Source organism: Rhinopithecus roxellana, chromosome 18, assembly GCF_007565055.1.
Source record: "Rhinopithecus roxellana isolate Shanxi Qingling chromosome 18, ASM756505v1, whole genome shotgun sequence".
In the NCBI taxonomy this organism is placed as follows: domain Eukaryota; kingdom Metazoa; phylum Chordata; class Mammalia; order Primates; family Cercopithecidae; genus Rhinopithecus; species Rhinopithecus roxellana.
The window spans coordinates 43,253,454-43,278,829 of NC_044566.1; the positions used below are offsets into that span (position 1 = coordinate 43,253,454).

At 42.1% G+C, this 25,376-nt stretch overlaps 1 protein-coding gene across 6 annotated transcripts in view; it reads left to right on the plus strand.

The window, feature by feature from the left end:
• Window positions 1-24,478, plus strand: part of CAB39L (calcium binding protein 39 like) — a 136,802-nt gene extending 112,324 nt beyond the window's left edge. For 5 of the 6 annotated variants that reach the window (XM_030922453.1, XM_030922451.1, XM_030922449.1 and 2 more), the window contains 2 exons: window positions 398-541; window positions 22,192-22,566. In XM_030922453.1, coding sequence (XP_030778313.1) covers window positions 398-541; window positions 22,192-22,371 — 324 coding nt within the window. In that variant the 3' untranslated portion in view covers window positions 22,372-22,566. Of the gene's footprint in view, window positions 1-397; window positions 542-22,191 lie in introns of all 6 variants that reach the window. The other variant, XM_010363840.2, reaches the window with a different exon arrangement.
• Window positions 24,479-25,376: the final 898 nt, after the last annotated feature.

Here is a 25,376-nt window from a genome sequence, read left to right on the forward strand (position 1 = left end):
CTAGTGTACATTTGTGCAGGTAAAGAAGGCATCATTATGGTACCAATTTTGTTATTCCTTCTACCTGAATGCCTATGCAGCAATACATTAGTGGGAAGCAAGATAATTAAAGTAAGTATTGAAAACCATAAATTTATTTCTGCCTAGCTCTAGGTGAGCTGCATCTAAGACCGACTAAAGAAAGGTACTAAGCACTGAGATAAGCAAAACGGTGTGAAAAACTTAATAACTACTGCGTTTATGCCTGTGCTTTAAGATGCACTTAAGGACACTCTAATTTTTTTCATGACACCATTCTTATGCACATTTGTATTTTGTTTTTCAGTGAGAAGACGTGAGCTGTGTTTTGAGTCAGGTGGCTCTGAGATTACAGCTTTGGTTTTGTGTTTTCCTCTAGCTGCTAGGGGAGCTGATCCTGGACCGTCACAACTTTGCCATCATGACAAAGTACATCAGCAAGCCGGAGAACCTGAAACTCATGATGAACCTCCTTCGGGATAAAAGTCCCAACATCCAGTTTGAAGCCTTTCATGTTTTTAAGGTAAAAAGTACAAGCTCTGGAAACAATGTTATAGGCAATTTTTTTTCCAGTTCCAAATGGCAAACTCCCTGCTCTTTACTCTCTTTCATACTTGAAAGAAAATGAAATAGGCAGTCTTTGTGTTTTGTATGATTTAAATGAAATTTCAGAGTTGTGTTAATGAATAACCATTCATAAAGGTTTGCTGACTAATCCACACATCTAAATATTTTTATTTTTTCACAGAGAAAATGCGTGATACTCTTTCCCAAAACTTCTAAAACAATCAGTGATTGAGCTAGATCCCAAACCCTGAGTGTCAGACTTGAATACTTTGCTTCGTACAAGCACTGTCTCTTTGACCTTTAAATGACACCCTGAAGACACAGTGGGGTACTACTCACTTTATTAATATTATTATTTTTTTTTACAATGTATTTTGTTATGATAGAAAAGTAACCTCTTTAGACAATAGATTTTATTTTATTTATTTTGAGATTGAGTCTCACTCTGTTGCCCAGGCTGGAGTGCAGTAGCAAGATCTCAGCTCACCTGCCTCCCTCCTGAGTAGCTGCCTCAGCTCCTGCCTCAGCCTCCTGAGTAGCTGGGACTACAGGCGTATGCCACCACTCCTGGCTAATTTTTTTTTTTATTTTTAGTAGAGCGAGTTTCACCGTGTTAGCCAGGGTGGTCTTGATCTCCTGACCTCGTGATCCACCCTCCTTGGCCTCCCAAAGTGCTGGGATTACAGGTGTGAGCCACACTTGACCCTACAATAGATTTTTTAACAGGTGGGGTAGGTGGGAGAATTCTATTTGTAATTCTGTATTCCCAGCTTAACTATTGTAAACAGTTTAGTACATTTTATTTTCCTGTGCACACATTCCAGAGTTTTTCTACAGCTGTATTCACATTGTACTAACAATTGATATCCTAATTTTATTACTTAATGCTATACCATAAGTAACCATTTTCATTATTGCTATAAGTAGTTTTTAGAGCCATTATTTTTCTCACCATCGTAGTGCATCATTGGGTATATTTCTTCTTGTCATTGATATTTAGGTTATTTTCATTTTTTCCTACTCTTAAGTAATACTACAGTGTGCATTTTATGCATCCAGCTAATTTTTTTTAATATTTAAAATTCTTGCCGTATGATAGATATCTAGAGTGTAAATAAGAGTTCAGAGAGTCCCAGAATTTTTTGGTTCTTATTTCTAAAAATCTTTTAAAATCTTATTTATTTTTTTAAATTCAGAGACAAGGTCTTGCTCTGTTGCCCAGGCTAGAGTGCAGTGGTGTGATCATGGCTTACTGCAGCCTCAAATTCCTAGGCTCAAGCAATTCTCTCACCTCAGCCTCCTAAGTAGCTGGGACTGTAGACATGGGCCACCTCACCCAGCTAAGTTTTTTATTTTTTGAAGAAACAGGGTCTCGCTATGTTGCCCAGGCTAGTCTCAAAATCCTAAGCTCAAGTGACCTTCCTGCCTCAGCTGCTCAAAGTGCTGGGATTGTAACTGAACACAAGTCAGATTGCTCATCACATGCAGAGTCCAATTAACAAGAGGAGGTCTCGTAAAAAGAAAGTGACTTTATTAGCCAAAACTAATAATAGGAAAGTGGCCAGATTCCCAGCCAACGCAACTACTTTGAATTTTAGGGGCAAGGCCAGGTTTTAAAAAGAGAAAACATGATATGGAAAGCGTGTAAAAATTATGCTGAGTACAGTGTCTGTGTTTCTTGTTCTGGTGGCTGTCTTGGGTCCCAGTCCAGGTGGAAAGCAGGCTGGCGTCATCTCAACAATGGCTGGATTGTGGACTAGCCACCCTGAAGTTATCTCTGGAATTTTGCAGCTGGGTCTCCAAGCTTGGTCTGTCTGACTCAAGATTCAAGTTTAGCCCCTGGAACTTCTAAGTAGGCAGATAATTAGATACCAGCATGCAGTTAGATAAATGTGAAGGGAATATAGACAGTGAGAAAGGGCTGGGACATGGAGTCTATTTTAAAACTAAGGGAAAAAGCTTCTGCAGTTTGCTTCAAGGTTACATCTTTAAACCCAGGAGAAAGGGGAGAAAAGGTTTTAAAATGTGTTTTGAAGTTAAGCTGCTTAGTTACAGGATTGCAAGTGTGAGCCATGGCACCTGGCTTCGGTTTTTATAAAGTATGTTTAGTGATAGAGTTTGTAAGTCCATAAATGGGAAGCATGGCAGTTTTTAAGGTAATTGTTGCTTTGAAAGATAAGACATTTTTAGTTGATCTTTCAGCCACCAGATATTTATTAATTCATTATATATATATATTAAATTAAAGAGATACATAGGGTGAGGTATGGGGAAAGGGGCATGGAGCTTCCATGCCTTCCCTGAGCAGCCACCCTCCAGGAGTCTGCATGCGTTTGGCTATCTGGAAGCTCCAGTGCATATATTTATTGTCCAAAAACCCATTAGAGCAATTAAAATCCTGAACTAATTTATAAATTCTATTCAGTTCCTTTCAGAATTCCAACTAGACTTTCCCTGGAGCTTGACAAGCTGATTCTAAAATTTGTGTGGTAGAGCAATAGCCTAGGATTATCTATGGCAATGTTGAAGAAGGAAGTAGAGGAATCTACTCTACCAGATATTAAGACTTGTTTTGGATTGAGAGTAAATGAAAACAGCGTTGTATTGGTTTAGAAATTGATAAATAGAACAGCAAAACAGAGTAGAGGGCCCAGAAGTAAACCTATATAAATCTGAAACTTGATATTTGATCATGGAGGGATTATAAATCAGTGAAGAAAGGGTTAAGTATTCAATAAATGTTTCTTGGATAATGGGTTGTCCATGTAGAGAATCTTACCCTGCAGTATACACAGAAATAAGTTCTAGATAAAGATCTGCACTTGAAAAGCAATTTTTTTAACTTTTAGAAGAGAAAATAAGAGGCTCTCTGTATATTTGGGTAGGAAGAATTCCTTTGAAAAGAAATAAAAAATCACAAAACATAATAGAAATTTTTCTTGAGAAAGGGTCTCACTATGTTGCTCAGGCTGAAGTGCAGTAATGTGATCATGGCTTACTGCAGCACTGACCTCTTGGCCTCAAGCAATTCTCCTGCCTCAGCCTCTTGAGTAGCTGGGACCATAGGCCTGCCCTGACCATGCCCAACTAATTGTTTTTATTATTTGTAGGGATGAGGTCTCGCTGTTTTACCTAGGCTGGTCTCAAACTCCTGGCCTCAAGTGATCCTCCTGCCTTGGCCTCCCTAGTGTTGGGATTATAGGTATGAGCCACCATACCCAGCCATAATAGAAAATATTTAAAAATGTGACCACACTAAAATTTTAAACTTCTGTTCAAAAAAGAAGTCATAAAGTGAAAAGACAGGATAGAATGTGACATATATAACTGACAGGTCATTAAGAAAAAGACAAATAACAGGCCGGGCGCGGTGGCTCAAGCCTTTAATCCCAGCACTTTGGGAGGCCAAGATGGGCGGATCACGAGGTCAGGAGATCAAGACCATCCTGGCTAACATGGTGAAACCCCATCTCTACTAAAAATACAAAAAACTAGCCGGGCGAGGTGGCGGGCGCCTGTAGTCCCAGCTACTCGGGAGGCTGAGGCAGGAGAATGGCGTGAACCCGGGAGGCGGAGCTTGCAGTGAGCTGAGATCTGGTCACTGTACTCCAGCCTGGGCGACAGAGCGAGACTCCATCTCAAAAAAAAAAAAAAAAGAAAAAGAAAAAGACAAATAACAGAAAAATAGACAAAAGATACAAGTTGGTAGTTTACAGATGAGGAAACCTGATTGGCAAATAAATAGGTGTTCTTCTTACTTGTAATTGTGGAAATGGCCATTAAAATATCAATGAGATACCACTTGATGTTCTTCATATTGGCAAAAATATCCAACAATATCAGATTTTTGTAGGATTGGACAGCAGTGGAAACTGTCATACACTATGTAAATTGGTATAATCACTTTGGAGAACAGTTTAGCAAAATAAACTCTTGAAGCTATGGATACCCTTCAACTCTGAAATCCATTTTTAGGCAGTTTCTTGGAGACACTCTTGGATGCGTGCATAAGGAGTCATGTACAGTAAGTCCTCTCTTAAAATCGTTGATAGGTGCTTGGAAGTGGACTTTAAACAAAACCGTGTACATTACAGCAAGTCCTCGAATAACAATGTTTTGTTGTAAGCTTGATGGGGGAAAAATTGTTTGCCTCCTCTGTTGCTTTCCTTAAAGTTACAGTTTCTAAGAACTTATCCACCTTAATTAAGGACTTACTGTATAAAGATGTTTATTGCAACATTGTTTAAAATGGGAAAAGCCATACATGGGCACCAAGGGGAGACTGCGAAAATAAATTGTGCTACACACATACAATAGTGCATAATAATGGGTTAAAATAAATAGATTTATGTGGATTGCTTTGCCTAATCTTAGAAACATTTTGTTGACTGGAATGACCAAATATTTAAATATGTCATTTATTTAAAGTTTAAAAGCATGCAAAAGAACACTAAGTGTGGATTCATATATGTGCAGTTAGAGTCCAAAAATATGCATGGAAGCCGGGCACGGTGGCTCATGGCTGTAATCCCAGAACTTTGGGAGGCGGAGGTGGGTGGATCACTTGAGGCCAGGAGTTTGAGACCAGCCTGGCCAACATGGCAAAACCCAGTCCCTACTGAAAACACAAAAAGTAGTCAGGTGTAGTGGCACATGCCTGTAGTCCCAGATACTCAGTGGGGCTAGGGCAGGATTGTCACTTGAACCTGGGAGGCAGAGGTTGCAGTAAGCCGAGATTGTGCCATTGCACTCCAGCCTGGGCGACTGAGCGAGACTCTGTCTCAAACAAACAAACAAACAAACAAACAAACAAACAAACTGCATGGGAAAGACAAATGCCAAATTCAGGATAGGGGGTCATCTCAGGAGAAGGAGTAGGGGAGAGAATAAGCAATATCATACAGGAGTATCCAATAGCCTTCAATTATACCTGTAATGTTTTATTAAAAAAAAAAAATCTGAAGGCAAGTATGGCAAAAAATATTAGATTTTGATAGAGCCAATAGTGGGAATATGAAGTCAGATATGTTATTCCTGTACTCTTCTGTGTGTTAGAATTATTTCATAAAAAGTTTCAAAAAAATGAATGAAATAAAAATAGAGTGCTATAGGCCTGGAAAATGCCTACAGATTATAAAACGGTAGGCCCTCTCAAGACCCTTGGACTGAAGGAACTGAAGAAGGCTGTGTATCATGTCATTCAGCTCCCACAGAAGTTTAAATGAGAATAAACTTCATATAATTTTGTTCAAAAATGCAGTATTATATATAGTAGAAGGAATCAGTGGGTTGCAAAATAAAAATAACCTATTTCCATCCTCTGAGAAGATCAGAATTTGGGTCACCTAATCATTGGACAGGGTGAGTACGTTTAAAAATAGTTGACCACTTGTTTACTTGTATGTGTGTAACTTGGCCTGCCCCGTACCCCGGCTATGTTCCTTCCACTGAAGTATGAACTACATTGTTTACTTGCCAAAACTATTTTGTTATTTAGAAAAAAGTAACAGCTAAGTCCTAGGATTATTTTCACATCATTTAATTAATAGGTTTTTTTCCCCAAAGCACCTTTCGTAGGGTGCGAAGAATGTGGAACCCAGTCCTGAAAATGTCTTTACTGGATTATTAACAGCTGATTCTCATTAGCTTGCTAATAGGTTCAACACGTGCTTCCTACTATTGGTGAGCTGGATAGTGTGGTGGGAAAGCCCCGACGGAGGTCAAGAGAGCAGGGTCTTTGTTCTGTCTCAGTTGCCAGCAGCCGCTTTGGGCAAATCCATCTGGATCCGTTTTTTCACTTGCAAAATGAAAGTGTTAGACTTCTAATTCTAAGATACTAGGTCATGAGACTTTTGTCTCAGGTCCTGACTCTCCAGAGATATGCCCAGTATGGATTGAGGGACCCATTATGAGATAATCTTCTCCCTTTCCTTTCCCTTTTAACCTAGATACCAAAGGGCCATGTTGCCCCTTCCCACCAAACCATGTAAGGTGGCAGAAAATGGTCTGTGTCATTTGCTCTCTCAGAGCTGCTGGAACTCAGGCATGGCCAGTGCCAAATATGGCACTAGTCTGTCACTCAGATCCTAGCAGTTGGCTATAATAGCTATTCCCTTGAAAACAAGAAGTTCTGTCCCCAGCTTATTCCAGAATATAAAAGTCAGGTTGACAGTTCAGCCAAAAAAGTATGTAGAACAAGAATGAGAATAGTTTCCGTGTGGTCTTACTGGAAATAAACAAAATTACAGATTAATTTAGTGAAGGACTAACCATGAATTACTCACTTCCTTAAGGACCCACTTTCTTTTTTATTTTTTATTATTATTTATTTATTTATTTTTTGAGATGGAGGCTCACTCTTGTGGCCCAGGCTGGAGTGCAATGGCGTGATCTCGGCTCACTGCAACCTCCACCTCCCACGTTCAAGTGATTCTCCTGTCTCAGCCTCCCAAGTAGCTGGGATTACAGGCATGCGCCACCACGCCTGGCTAATTTTTGTATTTTTAGTAGAGACACGGTTTTGCCATGTTGGCCAGGCTGGTCTCAAACTCCCAACCTCAGGTGATCCACCTGCCTCGGCCTCCCAAAGTGCTGGGATTACAGGCGTGAGCCACGACGCCTGACCTAAGGACCCACTTTCTAGCACACCAAACTACTGTGGTCATGGCATACCAAATCTAACTCTACTCATGGAGAAAGCAGTTGAGACCAACTGAATTTAGGAATTGGCTATGAAGTAGTTTAATAATGCTAATTTCCCCTAAAATTGTAACACTATATTGAAAAGTGTACCAACTTCTGACTTAATGTCTCACCAACTACTTTTAAACGGTGTCGAACATTCAGCTTTATTGTATCCTCATTTGATCTTATTTTGCCCTTTTGCATATTTAACAAAGAAGCCAAGGAGAAAATGTAAAAAGTCATAATTAAGGCCTCACTTCTCCTTTCTATTTTAAAAATACTTTCTTTAAAAATTCATAAAACAATCAACTCCATATTTGTTTATAGAAAGGTTTGCAATGGGTATTTCTGGCAAACTTTAGCAACGTCATCAAACAAGTATATAAATGTATTACTTACGGCTTTGATAATCCTGCTACTGAATATTTATAATGTTACCTACTTTACGAAATATTTTTGCAGTAGTATGTAAAGAAAACGAATGTTTGTGAATATTACCTAGAATAAAAAAAATTTTAAGTTGCTTTTCCATATAATTTTGGGATAAATGTCTAGTTTCCTATGTAACTTCCACAATTATATGAAATTTGTAGATTCCAAAGATTTGACTTCCAAAATATGAAAGCAATTGCATTAACCATGTTAACAACATTTTAACATTTTGTACAGAGCACTTTCCCTGACAAAATTCCATATGATCCTCACCCCAGCTATGAAGTCAGGCAGGTGTGATGTCCCTGTTTCACTGGCGAGGAAACTGCCTGAGAGATTAAGTGACAAGCCTGAGCTCTCACAGACAAGGCTGTCTTCTGCTTCCAAATCCCATGTTCTTTCTTCTACATAGCTCCACTTACATGTGGGGAACCGAGGCTGGTAAATTCGAAATGGCAAAGGGCCTCTTTGCTATACCTTTCTATTTCGTAGAAGCTCTTTGCGAGCAGGAATTTTCCTCTGACTTGTTCTTTCTCTGCTCTATCTCCTAACAGCTAGAAGGGTTTTTGGCCCATAGTAATTATTTAAGTAATGTCTGAGTAAGTAAATTAATATGTATGTCCTTTTTTTAGAACTGTTTTTATTTTTATTTATTTATTTTTTATTTAAGACACAGTCTCGCTCTGTCACCCAGACTAGAGTGCAGTGGTGTGATCTCAGTTCACTGCAACCTCTGCCTCCCGGGTTCAAGTGATTCTCCTGGCTCAGCCTCCCAAGTAGCTGGGATTATAGGCGCCCACCACCATGCCTGGCTTTTTTTTTTTTGTATTTTTAGTAGAGATGGGATTTCACCAAGTAGATTCCTGACCTCGAGTGATCTGCCTCCCTCAGCCTCCCAAAGTGCTGGGATTACAGACATGAGCCACCGCACCCAGCCAATATGTATGTTCTTAAAGGAAGGAAACTGAGAGCCTCTGTGCCTCTGAACCAGAGAAGGATTGCCAGATAAAATGCAAGATGCCCTGTTCAATTTGAATTTGAGATGGACAATGTATAGCACTACACGGAACATACTTACATTAAAAAAATTACTCATTGTTCGTCTGAAATAGAATTTAATAGGGCATCCTCTCTTTCTGTTTACTAAATCTGGTAATGCTAAACTGGTTCAGTTTTCAAATATTCGGACAAGAGCAGAGTCCTGGGTAGTAATATAGTGTCTTTTAAAAAAATGTTTCTGACAAAATGTTTGACAAGCATCATCAAGTTAAATAGAACTATTCTGACTTGAGAATATATTTAGATCTTTCCTTCTTGGCATATTCCATTCAGAAAGTGAGAATGTGTAGGTCTGGAATCTATGTTTTGTGCAGGCGGCTTCCCCTGGAAAGTCCCGGTCCACATTTCCTTCTGAGGCTTGGAGAATGAGGTCAGCAGTGTGTGTGCTCATCACACTCGCTGGACCTGCCGATGGAGCTGAAGGCCTCCAGGAAGGATTCTGAATGGCTGTAGTATTTGTCCATTGTAGATGAAACCAGGAATAAGCAGCTAAAAGCTCAGTGATGAAAAGTACAGTATCACAGACCTGGGAAGGAACTAAAATAATTGAGAAAGTGATAGCACAAAGAGCAGAAAAATCCAGGGTGAGCAAGTGATAGCAGAGTGAAGGCCCCTGATGCACAAACCCAGTATTCTTTTCAACTCGAGTCAGATTTCACTGGGATTAAGTTTATATTGACAGCTCTGGGAATCTTGAGGTTGGCCATGTCGTCAGATAAATAACTTTTGCTTAAGGATCCTAGGAAAGACTCCACAGTTCCTCTGAGGTGCTTACCTGAAGGAGCGTATAGAGAATACAGAGAGGCTCAGCAGAGAGAAGCCACAGAGATGATTGAGCTATTTGGAAAACAAGACCTATGTGGAAAGATTTAAAAACACGCACCAAAAAAGAAGACTGACAGAGAAATTTAACAGTGGTACTTGAGGGCAGAGCACACGTCTCATAGAATATCATAATGCAAGCCAACAGCAGCAATCTCAGTAGGCTGTGGAGAGTGACTATAAGTAAAACCAATTCCCTGAGAATGGGAGTTGTAGACACTGGAATAGGTCATTGAGGATGGTTATGGAATCACCTTTTCAGGGGATCTAATAGGAATCCATTCTTGTTTGCCAAGAATTACCAGTGGGTTATGTCTGAAGTGGAAGGATGAGTTAGCTAAGTTCCTGAGGTCCCTCCCAGTGACAAGAGTCTATTCTTTCTACAATTGACTGTGATAAAGTATATTAGAAGTATGAATTTTTACAGTATTATTAGAGGAAATACTAGTATACTCTTTCTTTGGGTGGAGGATAAAATATTTTACCCAAAATAGTTAAAATGAGCTATTGGGTTTAAATATGAATCCTAATAACTTACATCTGCATAACAGTAAATATTTGGGAAAGTGGTTACTGCTGTATGTGGCACTGCAGTGATTTCATGTTGAAGGAAGAAGCAACTGTAACAAGCAGTTGCTGTGGGCCAGAGGCTCTGCTAAACACTTTGCAAGGACATACTCATTGAATATTTTCAAAACCCGATCCAATTTTGGCCACAAAAAGGATGTGGCATTCATAACATGCTACAACATGGGTTAACCTTAAAAACACTGTGCTACATGAAAGAAGCTAGTCATAGAAACCACGTATGTTATGATTCCATTTATATGAATGTCTAGAATAAGGCAAAGCTCTAGGGCAGAAAATAGATTCATGTTGCCTAGAGCTGGGAGCATGTTGCGGCGCGGGGGCGGGACCGGTGACTGCTCATGGGTATAGGGTTTCTTTTTGGGATGATAAAAATGTTCTAAAATTGATTCTGGTGATGATTGCACAACTATGTGAGTATACTATAAAACATTAAAAAGTATACTTTAAATGAATCAACTATATAGTCTGTGAATTATATCTCAATAAAGCTGTTTTTAAAAAAACCTTTAAAAAACCCCAGTGAGATATAGGTAATCACTATGCTATATTCCTTTTACAAAACTGCCTACAGGCTTGAATTTTTCAATTCAAATCAACGTGTTCTGTGACTCTAAGGAAGTGTCCAGACATCCACCTTGTATTTGGCTGTCTAAAGGCAACATTAAAATGCTGAAAAAACTTTGGAAAGAGGGCAAAAAACAGGTTCCCATTTCTTTGGTCCACTAGTTTACTTAACAGTTTTAAAGATGAGAAACGTGATTATAGCTTGACCCCAAGCCCCTTTTCCCCTCTTTACCCCTACCTTTAGATAAGTAGTTAAGAACATTTGAACCAAATAGTCTGTCACTGCCACACATGGAGAGGGCGGAGCTGCAGCCGTACTGTCCAGCAGTCACTGGCGGAACCACCCAGCACTGCCCGGAAGGTGCACACTGCACACACAGTTTAGTAATCAGGGATGCTGCTTTAACTTCTCTCAGCCTCACCTGGAGATTAGGGAAAAATCGTATCTTCCTCCCAGAGTTGTGGTCAGGATAAAAGAATACTATTCGTATAAACTGTGTAGCACAATGCCCAGTGCATAGCAAGGATTCAGCAGATGATATGTATATTTTTAAATGGCAATCATCTCATGTAATGTAAGAAGAATCTACAAGCATTAAATACATATTATTAAGGAAAAAGCAGGTTACAACGTATTATGTACAGAATGCAAGCCCAGTTTTATTTAAAATATTTCTACAAATAGCGATGTGCACGGGAAAAAATGCTGCACATACATACACCAGGTATTCACAGTGGTTATCTCTGGGTGGAGGAATTATGTTAGTGAGTTTTTTACTTTCTTTTTTGTGCTTTTCTTTATTTCCCTAGTTTTCCACATGTATAACTTGTGTAATTAGAGTGATGGTAAGAATGGTGGCAGTGAGGAGGAGGATTTCATAGGATTCTAGAGGTTTTTAGAGCATCCTGTACTTCCAGGCTGCTGGCCTCCACCACCCTCACTTCCTTCCCAGGGTTTTTCTTCCTCCCTTGATGTGCAGTAGGGTCCAGTCTAATTCTGTTGTGGGCCCAGTGATGCTCATAGACACCCAACCAGCTTGCAGATTTAAGGATCAAGTCCTTTCTTAAACAGGAAAAAGTTAATTGTCTCTGATCAGTACTAGCAAGTATTGTGTCAAAATATTCTAAATTATTACTCAGATGTGTAGTCACATGAATAAGGATATGGTTGCCTTATTTGACACTTCGACAGGGTGGGATTTTGCTTGGAGTAACTTCCACGTAACTGTAACAGGAGCATATACAGAGCATGCCAGGCTTGCAGCACACATCAAAGGCGTGAGGTCAGCACCACAGAAGGCTAACTTCCCCATACCTTGTCTGGCTCAATCCCTGTTGGCAAAATAGAATTTGAATGAAATTAATGGGTATGTGTGTAAGATGTAGATATTTTATTTTCCATGCAATGCATTCAGTTTTAAAATGGAGAGCGCAATATTTTCAGTCTTCTAAACTAAAAATATTTGAGTTGTGGTCATGATATTTGCCTTCTTCTCACCATGCCTGAGAACTCCATAAATCACATCTCTCAGGCATGTTATGTAAACTAAGGGTTACAGGCAATAAGGTGGCATTCTAAAAGGAGAAGTCCTGGGTAGTTTCATTTGTTTGGGGGTGGTTTGAAAATTACATTAAAAAAATAGAATTTGAATGAAATTAATGGATATGTGTGTAAGATGGGGCAACAAAGACAACCAAAAAAAATTCTATCATGGACATAATATTCAAAAGACTTGGTTCCCTCTATCTATGAATTAGAAGTGTGTTTCTTATCATCAGTGGGTTCATCTCAGGGCTTGACCAGTGTCCCGGCTGCCCCAAGGGAATCAGGCACTCTTGCATTAGCTGACTCCAATCAGCAACTACCTTTAGAGGCGGCAGGGTTCAGAAGCCATAAAAAATAAAAACAAGAAAAAATTTAAAAATGGGGCACAAACTTAGCATTTTCCTTAGGTTTATGGTACAGTGGATGAATTCAGTGGAATTGAACCAGTGACGCCTGTCTGCAAATTCCAGTACATTTTACATTTATTTTGGTTTGCAACATCAGTTTGTCTATTATAGTTAATTTTTTTTTTTTAGAAAGACTGTCATGAGTTATTTATGTAGTCACCACAAAATGCCAGGCAATTTTTAGCTAAAACTTCACAGTAACTCATTTGTAAACAAATGCTAACCAGAGCAGCCACGCATTTCTGAAAGGTATTACATAAACGTCAGGCAGTTTGTATAAACAGGCCTGGAGTCCCCCCCCCCTTTTTTTTAATATAAGTAACAATTTTAGTTTGTTGTGGTAAAATTCACATAACATAAAATTCAGCATTAACCATTTTCAAGTGTATAATTCAGTAACAGTTAGTGCATTTATGATGTTGTACAACTATCGCCAGTATCTAGTTCCAGAACATTTCATCATCCCAAAAGGAAACCCTGTACTCAGTAAGCAGTTACACCCCATTGGCCATCACCCCCATCCCCTGGTGATCATTGATCTGCTTTCTGGCTCCATGAATCTGCCTATTCTGGATATCTTATATTAATGGAATCATACAGTGTGTGGCCTACATCCATGTTGTAGCATGATCCATCAGCACTTCATTCTTTTATTCTTTTTTTATTTTTACTTTTTTGAGACAGGGTCTCGCTGGGTCACCAGGCTGGAGCACAGTGGTGCAATCTTGGCTCACTGCAAACTCCACCTCCCAGGTTCAAGGGATTCTTCTGCCTCAGCCTCCCGAGTAGCTGGGATTACAGGCATTTGCCACCACACCCAGCCAATTTTTGTGTTTTTAGTAGAGATGGGGTTTCACTATGTTGGCTAGGCTGATCATGAACTCCTCACCTCAAGTGATCCACCTGCCTTGACCTCTCAGAACGCTGGGATTACAGGTGTGAGCCACTACGCCCAGCCCAGTACTTCATTCTTTTAAATGGCCAAATAATATTCCATTGAATGGGTATACCACAAATTTGTTTATCCATTCATCAGTTGATGGACATTTGGGTTTTTTGCACCTTTTGGTTATTGTAAATAGTGCTGCTATGAACACTACTACACAAGATTTTGTTTGAACAATGTATTCCATTTTTAGGAAGGGAGTTGCTCAGTAATATGGTAATTCATTGTTGAACTTATTGAGGAACAGCCAATTTTCCACAGAGGCTGTGTCATTTTATATTCCCAGCAGCAATAATTTCTTTTTTTTTCTTTTTTCTTTTTTTTTTTTTTGAGACACAGTCTCCCTCTGTCACTCAGGCTGGTATGCAGTGGTGTGATCACGGCTCACTGCAGCCTCAACTTCTCAGGCTCAAGCAATCCTGCGGCGTCAGCCTCCTGAACTACAATGTGCACCACAATGCTCAACTAATATTTTATATTTTTTGTAGAGACAGGGTCTTGCTGTGTTGCTCAGGCTGGTCTTGAACTTCAACTCCTGGGCTCAAGTGATCCTCCCACTTTAACCTCCCCAAGTGATGGGATTACAGGCATGAGTCTTCATTTCTGGCCCAGGGTTTCAATTTACCTCCGTCCATCTTTGCAATACTTGTTACTGTCAGGGTTTTTTTGTTTTTTGTTTTTTTGTTTTGTTTTGTTTTATTTTGTTTTTGCAGCCATCCTAGTGGGTGTGAAGTGGTATCTCATTGTGATTTTGACTTGCATTTCCATAATAACTAATTATTTTGAGGATTTTTAAAATGTGCGTTATTGGCCATTTGTATATCTTTTTTGGAGAAATGTCTGTTCAAGTTCTCTTCCCCTTTTTGGAATGGGTTTGTCGTTGTTGTTGTTGTTAAGTTGTAAGAGTTCTTTATATATCCTGGACACAAGACACCAAACTGATACATGATTTGCAAATATTTTCTCCCATTCTATGTGTTTTTTCACTCTCTTGATAGTATCCTTTGATACACAAAAGTTTTCAATTTTGGTGAAGTTCAGTTTACCTGTTTTTTCTTTTGTTGCTTGCATTTTTGGTGCCATATCTCAAAAACCATTATCAAATCCAACATGATGAAAATCTACCCTGTATTTTCCTGTGGAAATTTTAGCTCTTATATTTAGGTCTTTGATTGATTTTACTTTTTATTTAGAGTAAGATAAAGGCTCAGCTTCATCTTTTGCATGTGAATATCCATATGTCCTAGATTGAGTGTTTTTTGTTTGTTTGTTTGCTTGCTTTTTGAGACAGCATCTCACTCTGTTGCCCAGGCAGGAGTGCGGTGGCACCATCACAGCTCACTGTGGCCTCAACCTCCCAGGCTCAATTGATCCTCCCACCTCAGCTTCCCGAGTAGCGGGAACTCTTAGCCAGCGCACTACGGCAGGCACCTGGCTAATTTTTGTATTTTTTGTAGAGAGGGGGTTTCGCCATGTTGCCCAGGCTGGTCTTGAATATCTGGGCTCAGGAGATTCGCCCACCTCAGCCTCCCAAAGTGCTGGATTTAGAGGCAGGAGCTGCTGCACCCAGCCTCTGTGTTGAGTGTTTTTGTCCTGAAAAGGTGGGGGATTTTATCAAACTCTTTTTCTGTATCAGTTGAGAAGATCATGTGGTTTCCCTATATTCTGCTAATGCGGTACACTTGTATTAGTTTTCTAGGCTGCCATAACAAAGGACCACAGACCAAATGCCTTAAAACAACAGAAAACACAGTTCTGGAGGCCAGAAGTCCAAAATCAAGGTGTTGGCAACATTAGTTTCTTTTGGAGACTCTCAAGGAAAATCTTCCTTGCTTCTCTTCCAGCTTCTGGTGGTTGCCAGAGGTCCTTGGTGCTCCCTGGCTTATAGAAGCATCTCTGTTTCCATTTTCACATGGCGTTCTTCTCTATATCCCTAAGCGTCTCTGTGTCCAAAGTTCACCAGTCATTGGAGTAGAACCTACCCTAAGCCAGTATTGACTTCATGTTATCTTGAGTACATCTGTAAAGAAAGTCTGTATTCCCAAATAAAATCACATTCATAGATACTGAGAATTAGGACTTGAACATATCTTTTTGGGGAACACAGTTTAACCCAGTACATTGATTGATTTTCTTATGTTGAACCACCCTTGTATTTCCGGGGAATAAATCCCACGTGGTCATGGTATAGAATCCATTTAATATACTCCTGGACTTGGTTTGCTAGTTATTTTGTTGAGAATTTTTTGCATTTTTATTCATAAAGAATACTGGTATGTAGTTTTTTTGTGTTGTTCTTCTCTGACTTTGGTATTTGGGTAATACTGGCCTTACAGAATAAGTTAGGAAGTGTTCCCATCTCTTATAGTTTTCAGAAGAATTTGAGAGAGATTTGTGTTAATTATTCTTTAAATGTTAGGTAGAATTTACTAGTGAAGTCATCTGGTCCTGGTCTTTTTTTTGTTGGAAGTTTTTGATGACTGACTTGATCTCTTTTCAGAGGTCTGCAGATTCTCTATTTCTTCTTGAGTCAGTTGGATAGTCTTTCTAGGAATTTGGCCATGTCATCATCTAGGTTATCTAATTTGTTGGCATATAATTGTTCATAGCAGTCTCTCATAATCCTCTTTTATTTCTATAAGGCCATTAGTAATGTTCCTACTTTCATGTAGCATTTGAATCTTCTCTCTTTTCTTAGTCACTCTAGCTAAAGGTTTATACATTTTATTGATTTTTTTCGAAGAACCAACTTTTGGTTTCATTGATTCTGTCATTTTCCTGTTCTCTGTTTTGTTTATCTCTGCTCTAATTTTTATTATTTCCTTCCTTATGCTGCTTTGGTTTAGTTTGTTCTTCTCTTCTTAGTTCCTTAAGCTATAAAGCTAAGTTACTAACCTGAGATCTTTCTTTTCTTTTTTCTTTTTTGAGATGGAGACTTGCTCTGTTGCCCAGGCTGGAGTACGATGGCACGATCTTAGCTCACTGCAACCTCCGCCTCCTGGGTTCAAACCATTCTCCTGCCTCAGCCTCCTGAGTAGCTGGGATTACAGATGCACGCCATCACGCCCAGCTAATTTTTGTATTTTTAGTAGAGAGAGGGTTTCACCATGTTGGTCAGGCTGGTCTCCAACTCCTGACCTCGTGATCTGCCCACCTCGGCCTCCCACAGTGCTGGATTACAGGTGTGAGCTACTGCACCCGGTTCAGATCTTTCTTTTTTAATGTAGGCATTTATAGCTATAAATTTCCCCTTGAGCACTGCTTTTGGTGTTTTAAGTTTTGATATATTTTGTTTTTGTTTTCATTTGTCTCAAAGTGTTTTATAATTTTCTTTGTGATTTCTATTTCCCATTGGTTGTTTAAGAGGAGCCTAGGATACTTTATAACCCAGAAGGTCAAAGGTCAGTTCCTCCTTGTCACCCCATGACCGTAGATCCACCAAGTGGAAGCTTAGGAAACCCTTTTCCTTCCCTATTATGGGTCCCTTGGCCTGGCTGAGGGGTGGGCTCACTGTAAGTAAGCCATGTGGGCTGCCAAGAAACTGTCTCATCATGAGCCACTCGTGACCACAGGGATATGCAGTGTTCCCAGAGGGGGCTCTGTATTCCTTAGCGCTTGCTGCTTCGGTTGAGTCCATGACCTTTCATGGAAAGAACAGAAACATGAAGAATTTATATATCATATTTATGAACAATTTCAGAACTCAATTGGCCAAATGAACTGAGTATCAGATTTGTGGGCTTTGATTTCTAGTTCTTAACCTCACCTGGCAAAATATCACATTTCATCAGTTCTCAGAAGAAGCATCCTGGGATTAATCTCAGCTTCAGCCATTGCTAGCTCTGTGAGCCTGGCAAAGCAATTTTGCAACAGTGTATATATTCTACTCCATGCATTTGAATGGTGCATGCTGTATGCCATGTACCATTTGAATGCATGGAGTAGAATACATATACTGTTCTCATTAAGCCTTACTGTTACCTAGTGGCACTCAGGTACTGTCATCATCCCCATTTTTCAGATGAAGAAACTGAAGTACAGAGAGGTAAAGTTTTGTAGGATCATACAGCTAATCAGAGGTGGTGCTGGGATTTGGGCCCAGGCTGTGTGCTTCTGAGTCTGCACTGTTAACCATAATACTATGCGGTCAAGTTTATTAACATGACTCAGCCTGTTTCCTTATTAACAGATGAGGATAACAGCTCTTATACTTCAGGGCTGTTGTGAGGGTTAAGTGTTCGATCGGTGTGAAACAGCCCCATGAATGAAGACAACCAGCTGGGAGGGCTATGAACTGGCCACCCATGGTCGTGTGTACAGTTGACCAGAATTAGGGTGATGGGGCAGCGGCGAGTCCTTGAATTCAGTTCAGGCCCTTTGCCTCCAGCAAGTATGAGTCCCCACATACAGTGACAACAGAAGGCTTTCAGAGACTTCGTTGTGCTGACGCTGCTGATGTTCTCCAGCACATTCTCTCCACCCAGACAGGCAGAGGTCTTTTTATTTCTAGATAACAAAACTTGGCTGGTGGACACGCGCTGACATGTAGGAGAGGTGGAATTTGAACCCAGGTTCCAGAGCCGGCGCCACCTTAGCTCCCACGTTCCCTTACTCATTCTTACTGTTGCTCCCACGTCCTGTCCTGCACACCTCAGAGCCTGCAGTGGGACAATTCAGTATTCCTGGAATGCTGCTCTTACCACCCCGTGTAAACATACTCTGCCTGACTCATGGACTAGCTCTCATGCCGCCCACACCACGAACCTTCCTGCTTCAAACCCAGAAATGTAATGTCATCGCCACCTCCTGGGATGGGAGCCTCACAGCCTTGTATTCCCCGCACTGGTACTCAACATCCTAGGGTAGTTTTCTCCTTCCCCACAGTTGCTAGGGTGGAGGAACCTTAAGGGCTTAGCCATATAATCCCCACTGCCCCATAACTAAGCCCTTTCGTAGTATGTTCCTTGTAGAGTTGGGCACGGCACAGCTATGGGACAGGGATGGGCGGGCAGAGGGGGTGCCAGGCAGAGGCAGGAGGGCAGACCATCACACCAGAGAGCTCTGTAGGGCTCAGAGACACTTTGATCTGCATTCTGGTCATTTAGTCATGTATGTAGCAGTAACTAAGGAGGGTGTCTGTTACAAAATAGTGCACCAGTCAACATCAGATCATGGTTTCCACCAGGAGTCCACAAAAGAATCTCTGTGGAACTTCATAGAAATACAGAATGCCAGACATCCACCACAGACCTGCTGAGTTGGCATCTCTGGGAGGTAGGACCTGGGCAGTTGTAATTTTTTGTTTGTTTGTTTGAGACGGAGTCTCGCTCTGTCGCCCAGGCTGGAGTGCAGTGGCGCAATCTCGGCTTACTGCAAGCTCCACCTCCCGGGTTCATGCCATTCTCCTGCCTCAGCCTTCTCAGTGGCTGGGACTACAGGTGCCCGCCATCACTCCCAGCACATTTTTTGTATTTTTAGTAGAGACGGGGTTTCACCGTGTTAGCCAGGATGATCTCGATCTCCTGACCTGGTGATCCACCCACCTCAGCCTCCCAAAGTGCTGGGATTACAGGCGTGAGCCACCGTGCCCAGCCCAGCAGTTGTAATTTTTAAAGCTTCACATACGTGACAAACAGTGACACTGGTGACCTCCAGGGAGGGAAGGTGAGAGGAGGACTATTCACATTTGTCCTTTTTGAATGTTGAACTAGGTAATGATATTATGTGTTCAAAAAATAATGTTTAAAAACCATAAGCTCACTCGTACTATATGTTGTTTATGTTTAAATATCTGTGTAGTAGGAAGGTAAGGATTAAAACGTGCCCAGAGATGGTAGCACACTGCTAGAGGTGGGAGGGGAAAGGTGGAAGGTGAGGGTTTGGTTCCATCTGTAATGTTTTATTTGTTTAAAAAGAGACACTTGAGGCACAATGGCAAAATCTATTCAATTTGTGAGGTGAGTATACTGGATTTGTTATGCTGTTTTCTGTTTGAAAGATTTTATAGTTAAGAACAAATATTTAAAAGTAAAACAAAGTATGAAATGTTCATAGATAGCTCCCACGTGCTCCTAGCTAGTGACTAAGGAGAGCGATAGGAAAGGTGAAGTGCAGGCCTGTGGCGCTTAACCGCGGGGAGTCATTCTGAGAAACACACTCACTAGGCGATGTTGTCTGTGCGGGAACATCACAGAGTGCATTTACACAGACCTGGATGATGGAGCCTGCCATGCACCTGGGCTATATAGTGTGGGCTATTGTGCCTAGAGCACAAACCTGTACAGCATGTTACTGTACTGAATATTGCAGGCAATTATAACACAATGGTATTTGGGTAGCTAAGCATAGAAAAGACACAGTAACAATATGGCATAAAAGAGAAAAAGTGGTACACCTGTATAGGGAACTTACCATAAATGGAGCTTACAGGACTGGCAGTTGCTCTGGGGAAGTCAGGGAGTGAATGGTGAGTGAATGTGAAGGCCTAGAACATTACTGTACACTACTGTAGACTTCATAAACACTGCTTAGACTACACTACATTGATTTTTTAAAATTTTTCTTGTTTTAATAATAAGTTAACCTTAGGGCCAGGCATGGTGGCTCATGCCTGTAATCCCACGGCTTTAGGAGGCCAAGGTGGAAGGATGGAGACCAGGAATTCGAGATCAGCCTTGGCAATCATAGACCTATCTCTACAAAAAACTTTTTAAATTAGCCAGGTGCAGTGGCATGCACTTGTAGTCCTAGCTACTGGGGAGGCTGAGGAGGGAGGATCGCTTGAGCCCAGGAGTTCCAGGCTGCAGTGAGCTGTGATGGTGCCACTGCACTTCAGCCTGGGCAATAGAGTGAGACCTTGTCTCAAAAAATAAATAAATGAAAATAACCTTAGCTTACTGTAACTTTTTACTTTTATAAAAAGTTTATTTTTTAATTTTTTAGAACTTTTTGACTCTTTCGCAATAATACAGCTTAAAACAAACAAGTTATACAGCTGTACAAAAACATTTTCTTTCTTTATATCCTTATTCTATATGCTTTTTCTATGTTTAAAGTTTTCTATTTTTTACTTTTTAAACTTCTTTGTTAAAAACTTAAGACGTAAACCCTCACATTAGCCTTGGCCTACGCAGGGTCAGGATCATCAGTATCACTGCTTCCACCTCCACATCTTGTCCCCCTGGAAGGTCTGCAGGGGCCGTAACACCCATGGAACTGTCACCTCCTACGATAACAGTGCCTTCTTCTGGATACCTCCTGCGGGACCTGCCTGAGGCTGTTTTATAGTTAACTTTTTGTTTAATAAATAGAAGGCGTATACTCTAAAATAATGATTAGACGTATAGTATAGTAAATACATAAACCAGTACCATTGTTGTTGATTATCAAGTATTATGCACTGTGCATAATTGCATGGGCTTGAATTTTATGTGACTGGCCAGGCAGTAGGTTTGTTTACACCAGCATCACCAGACACATGAGTAAATGCGTTGACCTATGACATCACAAGGCAATGGGAATTTTTCAGCTCCATTATGGTGCTATGGGACTCCAGTCATACACATGGTCTGTCATTGACTGAAACGTTATGTGGTGCGTGACTGTATGGATCACCCTCACTAAAAATTAGAGTCAGGGGCTTCTATACATTAATAATATCAGTCACGCATGAAACACGAGTAGTGTGGCTGAGGTCCCTGGCCTGCGCTGCTGCAGGGTGGCTGAGGTCCCTGGCCTGCGCTGCTGCAGGGTGGCTGAGGTCCCTGGCCTGCGCTGCTGCTGCAGGGTGGCTGAGGTCCCTGGCCTGCGCTGCTGCTGCAGGGTGGCTGAGGTCCCTGGCCTGCGCTGCTGCTGCAGGGTGGCTGAGGTCCCTGGCCTGCGCTGCTGCTGCAGGGTGGCTGAGGTCCCTGGCCTGCGCTGCTGCTGCAGGGTGGCTGAGGTCCCTGGCCTGCGCTGCTGCTGCAGGGTGGCTGAGGTCCCTGGCCTGCGCTGCTGCTGCAGGGTGGCTGAGGTCCCTGGCCTGCGCTGCTGCTGCAGGGTGGCTGAGGTCCCTGGCCTGCGCTGCTGCTGCAGGGTGGCTGAGGTCCCTGGCCTGCGCTGCTGCTGCAGGGTGGCTGAGGTCCCTGGCCTGCGCTGCTGCTGCAGGGTGGCTGAGGTCCCTGGCCTGCGCTGCTGCTGCAGGGTGGCTGAGGTCCCTGGCCTGCGCTGCTGCTGCAGGGTGGCTGAGGTCCCTGGCCTGCGCTGCTGCTGCAGGGTGGCTGAGGTCCCTGGCCTGCGCTGCTGCTGCAGGGTGGCTGAGGTCCCTGGCCTGCGCTGCTGCTGCAGGGTGGCTGAGGTCCCTGGCCTGCGCTGCTGCTGCAGGGTGGCTGAGGTCCCTGGCCTGCGCTGCTGCTGCAGGGTGGCTGAGGTCCCTGGCCTGCGCTGCTGCAGGGTGGCTGAGGTCCCTGGCCTGCGCTGCTGTAGGGTGGCTGAGGTCCCTGGCCTGCGCTGCTGTAGGGTGGCTGAGGTCCCTGGCTTGCACTTCTGTCCTAAGTATTTGTTTCTTTTTGTTTCAGGTGTTTGTGGCCAGTCCTCACAAAACACAGCCTATTGTGGAGATTCTGTTAAAGAATCAGCCCAAACTCATTGAGTTTCTGAGCAGCTTTCAAAAAGAAAGGGCGGATGATGAGCAGTTCGCTGACGAGAAGAACTACTTGATTAAACAGATTCGAGACTTGAAGAAAACAGCCCCTTGAAGAGCTCCCTAGCCCCTGTCACAGTCATTCGTCTCATTTGTCCAGTTTGTACAATGTGATATGTCAGAAAGCCATCATTCTTGGGAAGACTTTGGAGGTGCCTATTTTTTTCTCTTGTAATTGTTCTGGGTAGATGGAATATAAACATTTGAATGGAAAAAAATTAACCTAGAATAATATATTCATTTTAATCAAGTCTGTGATTATTTATGTGAAATCAGAGCCATTGTATTAGGTGTTGATAAAAACTATTTTAACTTGCAGACGTGAGCCCCTGGGCACCATGAGCCACTAAATGGGAGCTCAAATGACAGGCATCACCAAGTCTTCAAGGAGGACTGAGTTCTCAGGAGAGAACTGGGAATGGGGCCAGGGTGCAAAAGTGCTTTGCCCGTCTGTAGGTAGACACACAGATCGCTCAGGGCACTGAGAGATCCCAGAAGGTAACATTAATGTTTTCAGTCATTGCATGTCCTTCGTTGCTGCCAATGTTTTTGGACTGTAATCAGTGCATCCATACCTCCCAGAATCCAGTGCTCCCTCTCAGCTCAGTCTCCCCTCCCCCTCCCCGTCCTGCATTTCATCCCAACTCCTCAGCGTGGCCTCGCCCATGCCTCCCGCAGTCCAGGTGAGCAGGGGAGCAACTGAGCAGGAACAGGATGGATCAACAAGGGTCATGGGGAATAGGGGACCCGCAGGGTGTGACCTGCTTGCTGGAGAACTGCGAACACCTGGCTCTGGATAGAGTCACAGCTGTTCCATATTGACTTCCAGAGAGTGAGTGAGGGACAGAATATTTCCTTCATAATCATCATGGGTGAATGCTTTCTGCTGTAAGTGTATTTTAGAGTAGGAATCACCATAGTGGAACGCCCAGCAGGCACAAACCATGGGTCCAGGGAGTCTCAGTGAGGAACTTTTATCAACAGGAGGACATAACCATCGGAAGGAGAAATGATTCATGTGTGAAAAAATTCTCAGATCCATCAATAAATTGTTTTCAGTTTTCTAATAAGCTGTCATTCTGTAATTGCCCATCACAGTCTTTAGTGAACACATAGAAAACCTATACAGCTTTGGTCCTGAATAGTCTCTTGCAACCAGAATGATTGAGGTATTAATTCATCTTCCTTATAAAGAGGCATGGAATGAAAAATATTTTAAAAGGCCGTGGTTTCGTTTCAGCCATCAAGCATCTGAAACGGGAGTTTAAAGCGATACTTTACAAGACATGAAAGGCACAATTGTTGATCTGTACTTTTTATACTTCAGTTTCTAAATCATGCGTCGTTGCCTTCTGCAGGAACCCTCCCTTTTTACGATACTTGAGTGTTGTGTACGTTCTCTTCAGTCAGGTGTTTCTGTGTCTAGAGACGGGAAGAGAAATGTGTTCTCCAGGACTGATCCCCTTTGTAGATTTTGTACCTGAAGAATTACCTGGCAGGGCACCACCCTTGGCTAGGCCCAGGTGTGTGTCTCTTTCTTGCCTGGCGTGGACCCCGAGGCAGAGGATGTGGGGCCTGGCGCATCTCCCCGCTTTGGCAGCTGTGGCCTGACCAGTGCCTTTGCAGGAGGCCGGCCGGCAGCCTGATGACCCGCACTCTTTAGTCACTAATGTCACATTATTTTTATAACATTCCCTAACAGTTCAGAGTCCCTTCAAATTTCACCTTTCTGGTTTTGCTTATTTAAAAGAGATGAGTGTAAGTATAAAAAATGAAGGTGAAATAACCATTGGAAATGTATTTGGTTGCTTAATATTGTTCCACAACATTGTGGGATGAATGTTTTCCTTTGGAGAGTAAGGCCTTGTTGTTGTTGTTTTCTGATAAAGAAAACATTTTATTTCCTTTGGGCTTGCATTAGCTCTTTCCTAGCAACCCATTATCTCAGCTCAGTACCTTTCAAACAGAAAACTAGGGTCTGGGGTTTGTTGTGATCTGAATTTGTAAGTTATTAATGTGAAAAGCGGAGTAGGAAGCTCACAGATTTGTTCGCACAAAGTTCACTGTAAATACTGTGAGAATTGAATTCTGAAAAGTTCACATTTAGTGATTTCAAAAGCACACATTTCAATGAAGACTGACTAAATAAAAGGTACCGCACACTGCTTGGTTGGTTTCATTCCATTGCATGCTGTGTGGCTGCGTGTGTTCTTGTCACCACTCCAGGCAGGGAAAGCCTTATGCTGCCCCAGGGCCCCAGCACACCTTCCTGTATGCCCCACCAACCGGTGACCCTGCACCCGTCCCATCTTCCAAGCGACGCTAACCACCATTGACTAGGCAGCGCCTACTCAACACTAAATCTACACATCCCACTGTTGATGCCTCTTCATACCTGGGAGTCTTCCCCATTTTATAACTGAGAACATTGAGGTTCTGAGGTGGTTCTGAGTGGTTGAAAGATCCCCGACCTAGTGTGGGATACCCTAGATACAAACAAACAGTGGCCCGAGGCCAAATTCCTGTTCTCTCTCTCATCATCAAGGCTGTGAACTAGGGACGGGCCAAGGCATCAGAAACCATGTGGAACTCTCCCCCACTGCTGCCTGGGAGGTTCCCCAGCTGGGAGGATCCTAGCGTTAGGCCAGCAGGGACTGAGATCATAATGTTCCTGGACCAGATTCTTGGCCAGAGCCAGGCATCTGCCCAGAAGTTAGGATTCCTCCTGGAGAAAACAGGAGCACCCACCCCTTGGAAATGTCCCAGACTCTCAGCCTCATGGGCGGGCCTCCTTTGACGGTTCTGGGGGAGCAATGTGGCTGTCCAAGGAGGGGCTGTGAGCTTCCCACAGCCCCCCTCACCAGCCAGAATGGTTTGTCTGCATTTCCCGTGAAACACACCTGCTGTGAACCGCAACAGTGTAGAAATTACACAAGAGTGAAAGTGATTGTAACAATGTGAAGGAAAATGAAACTCAAAAATTCCTGGAATCATTTTTAATGTCAAAAGATAGTTGTTTCAAAATAGATGTACAAATCTTGCTGGTCTGTTATATTAGAG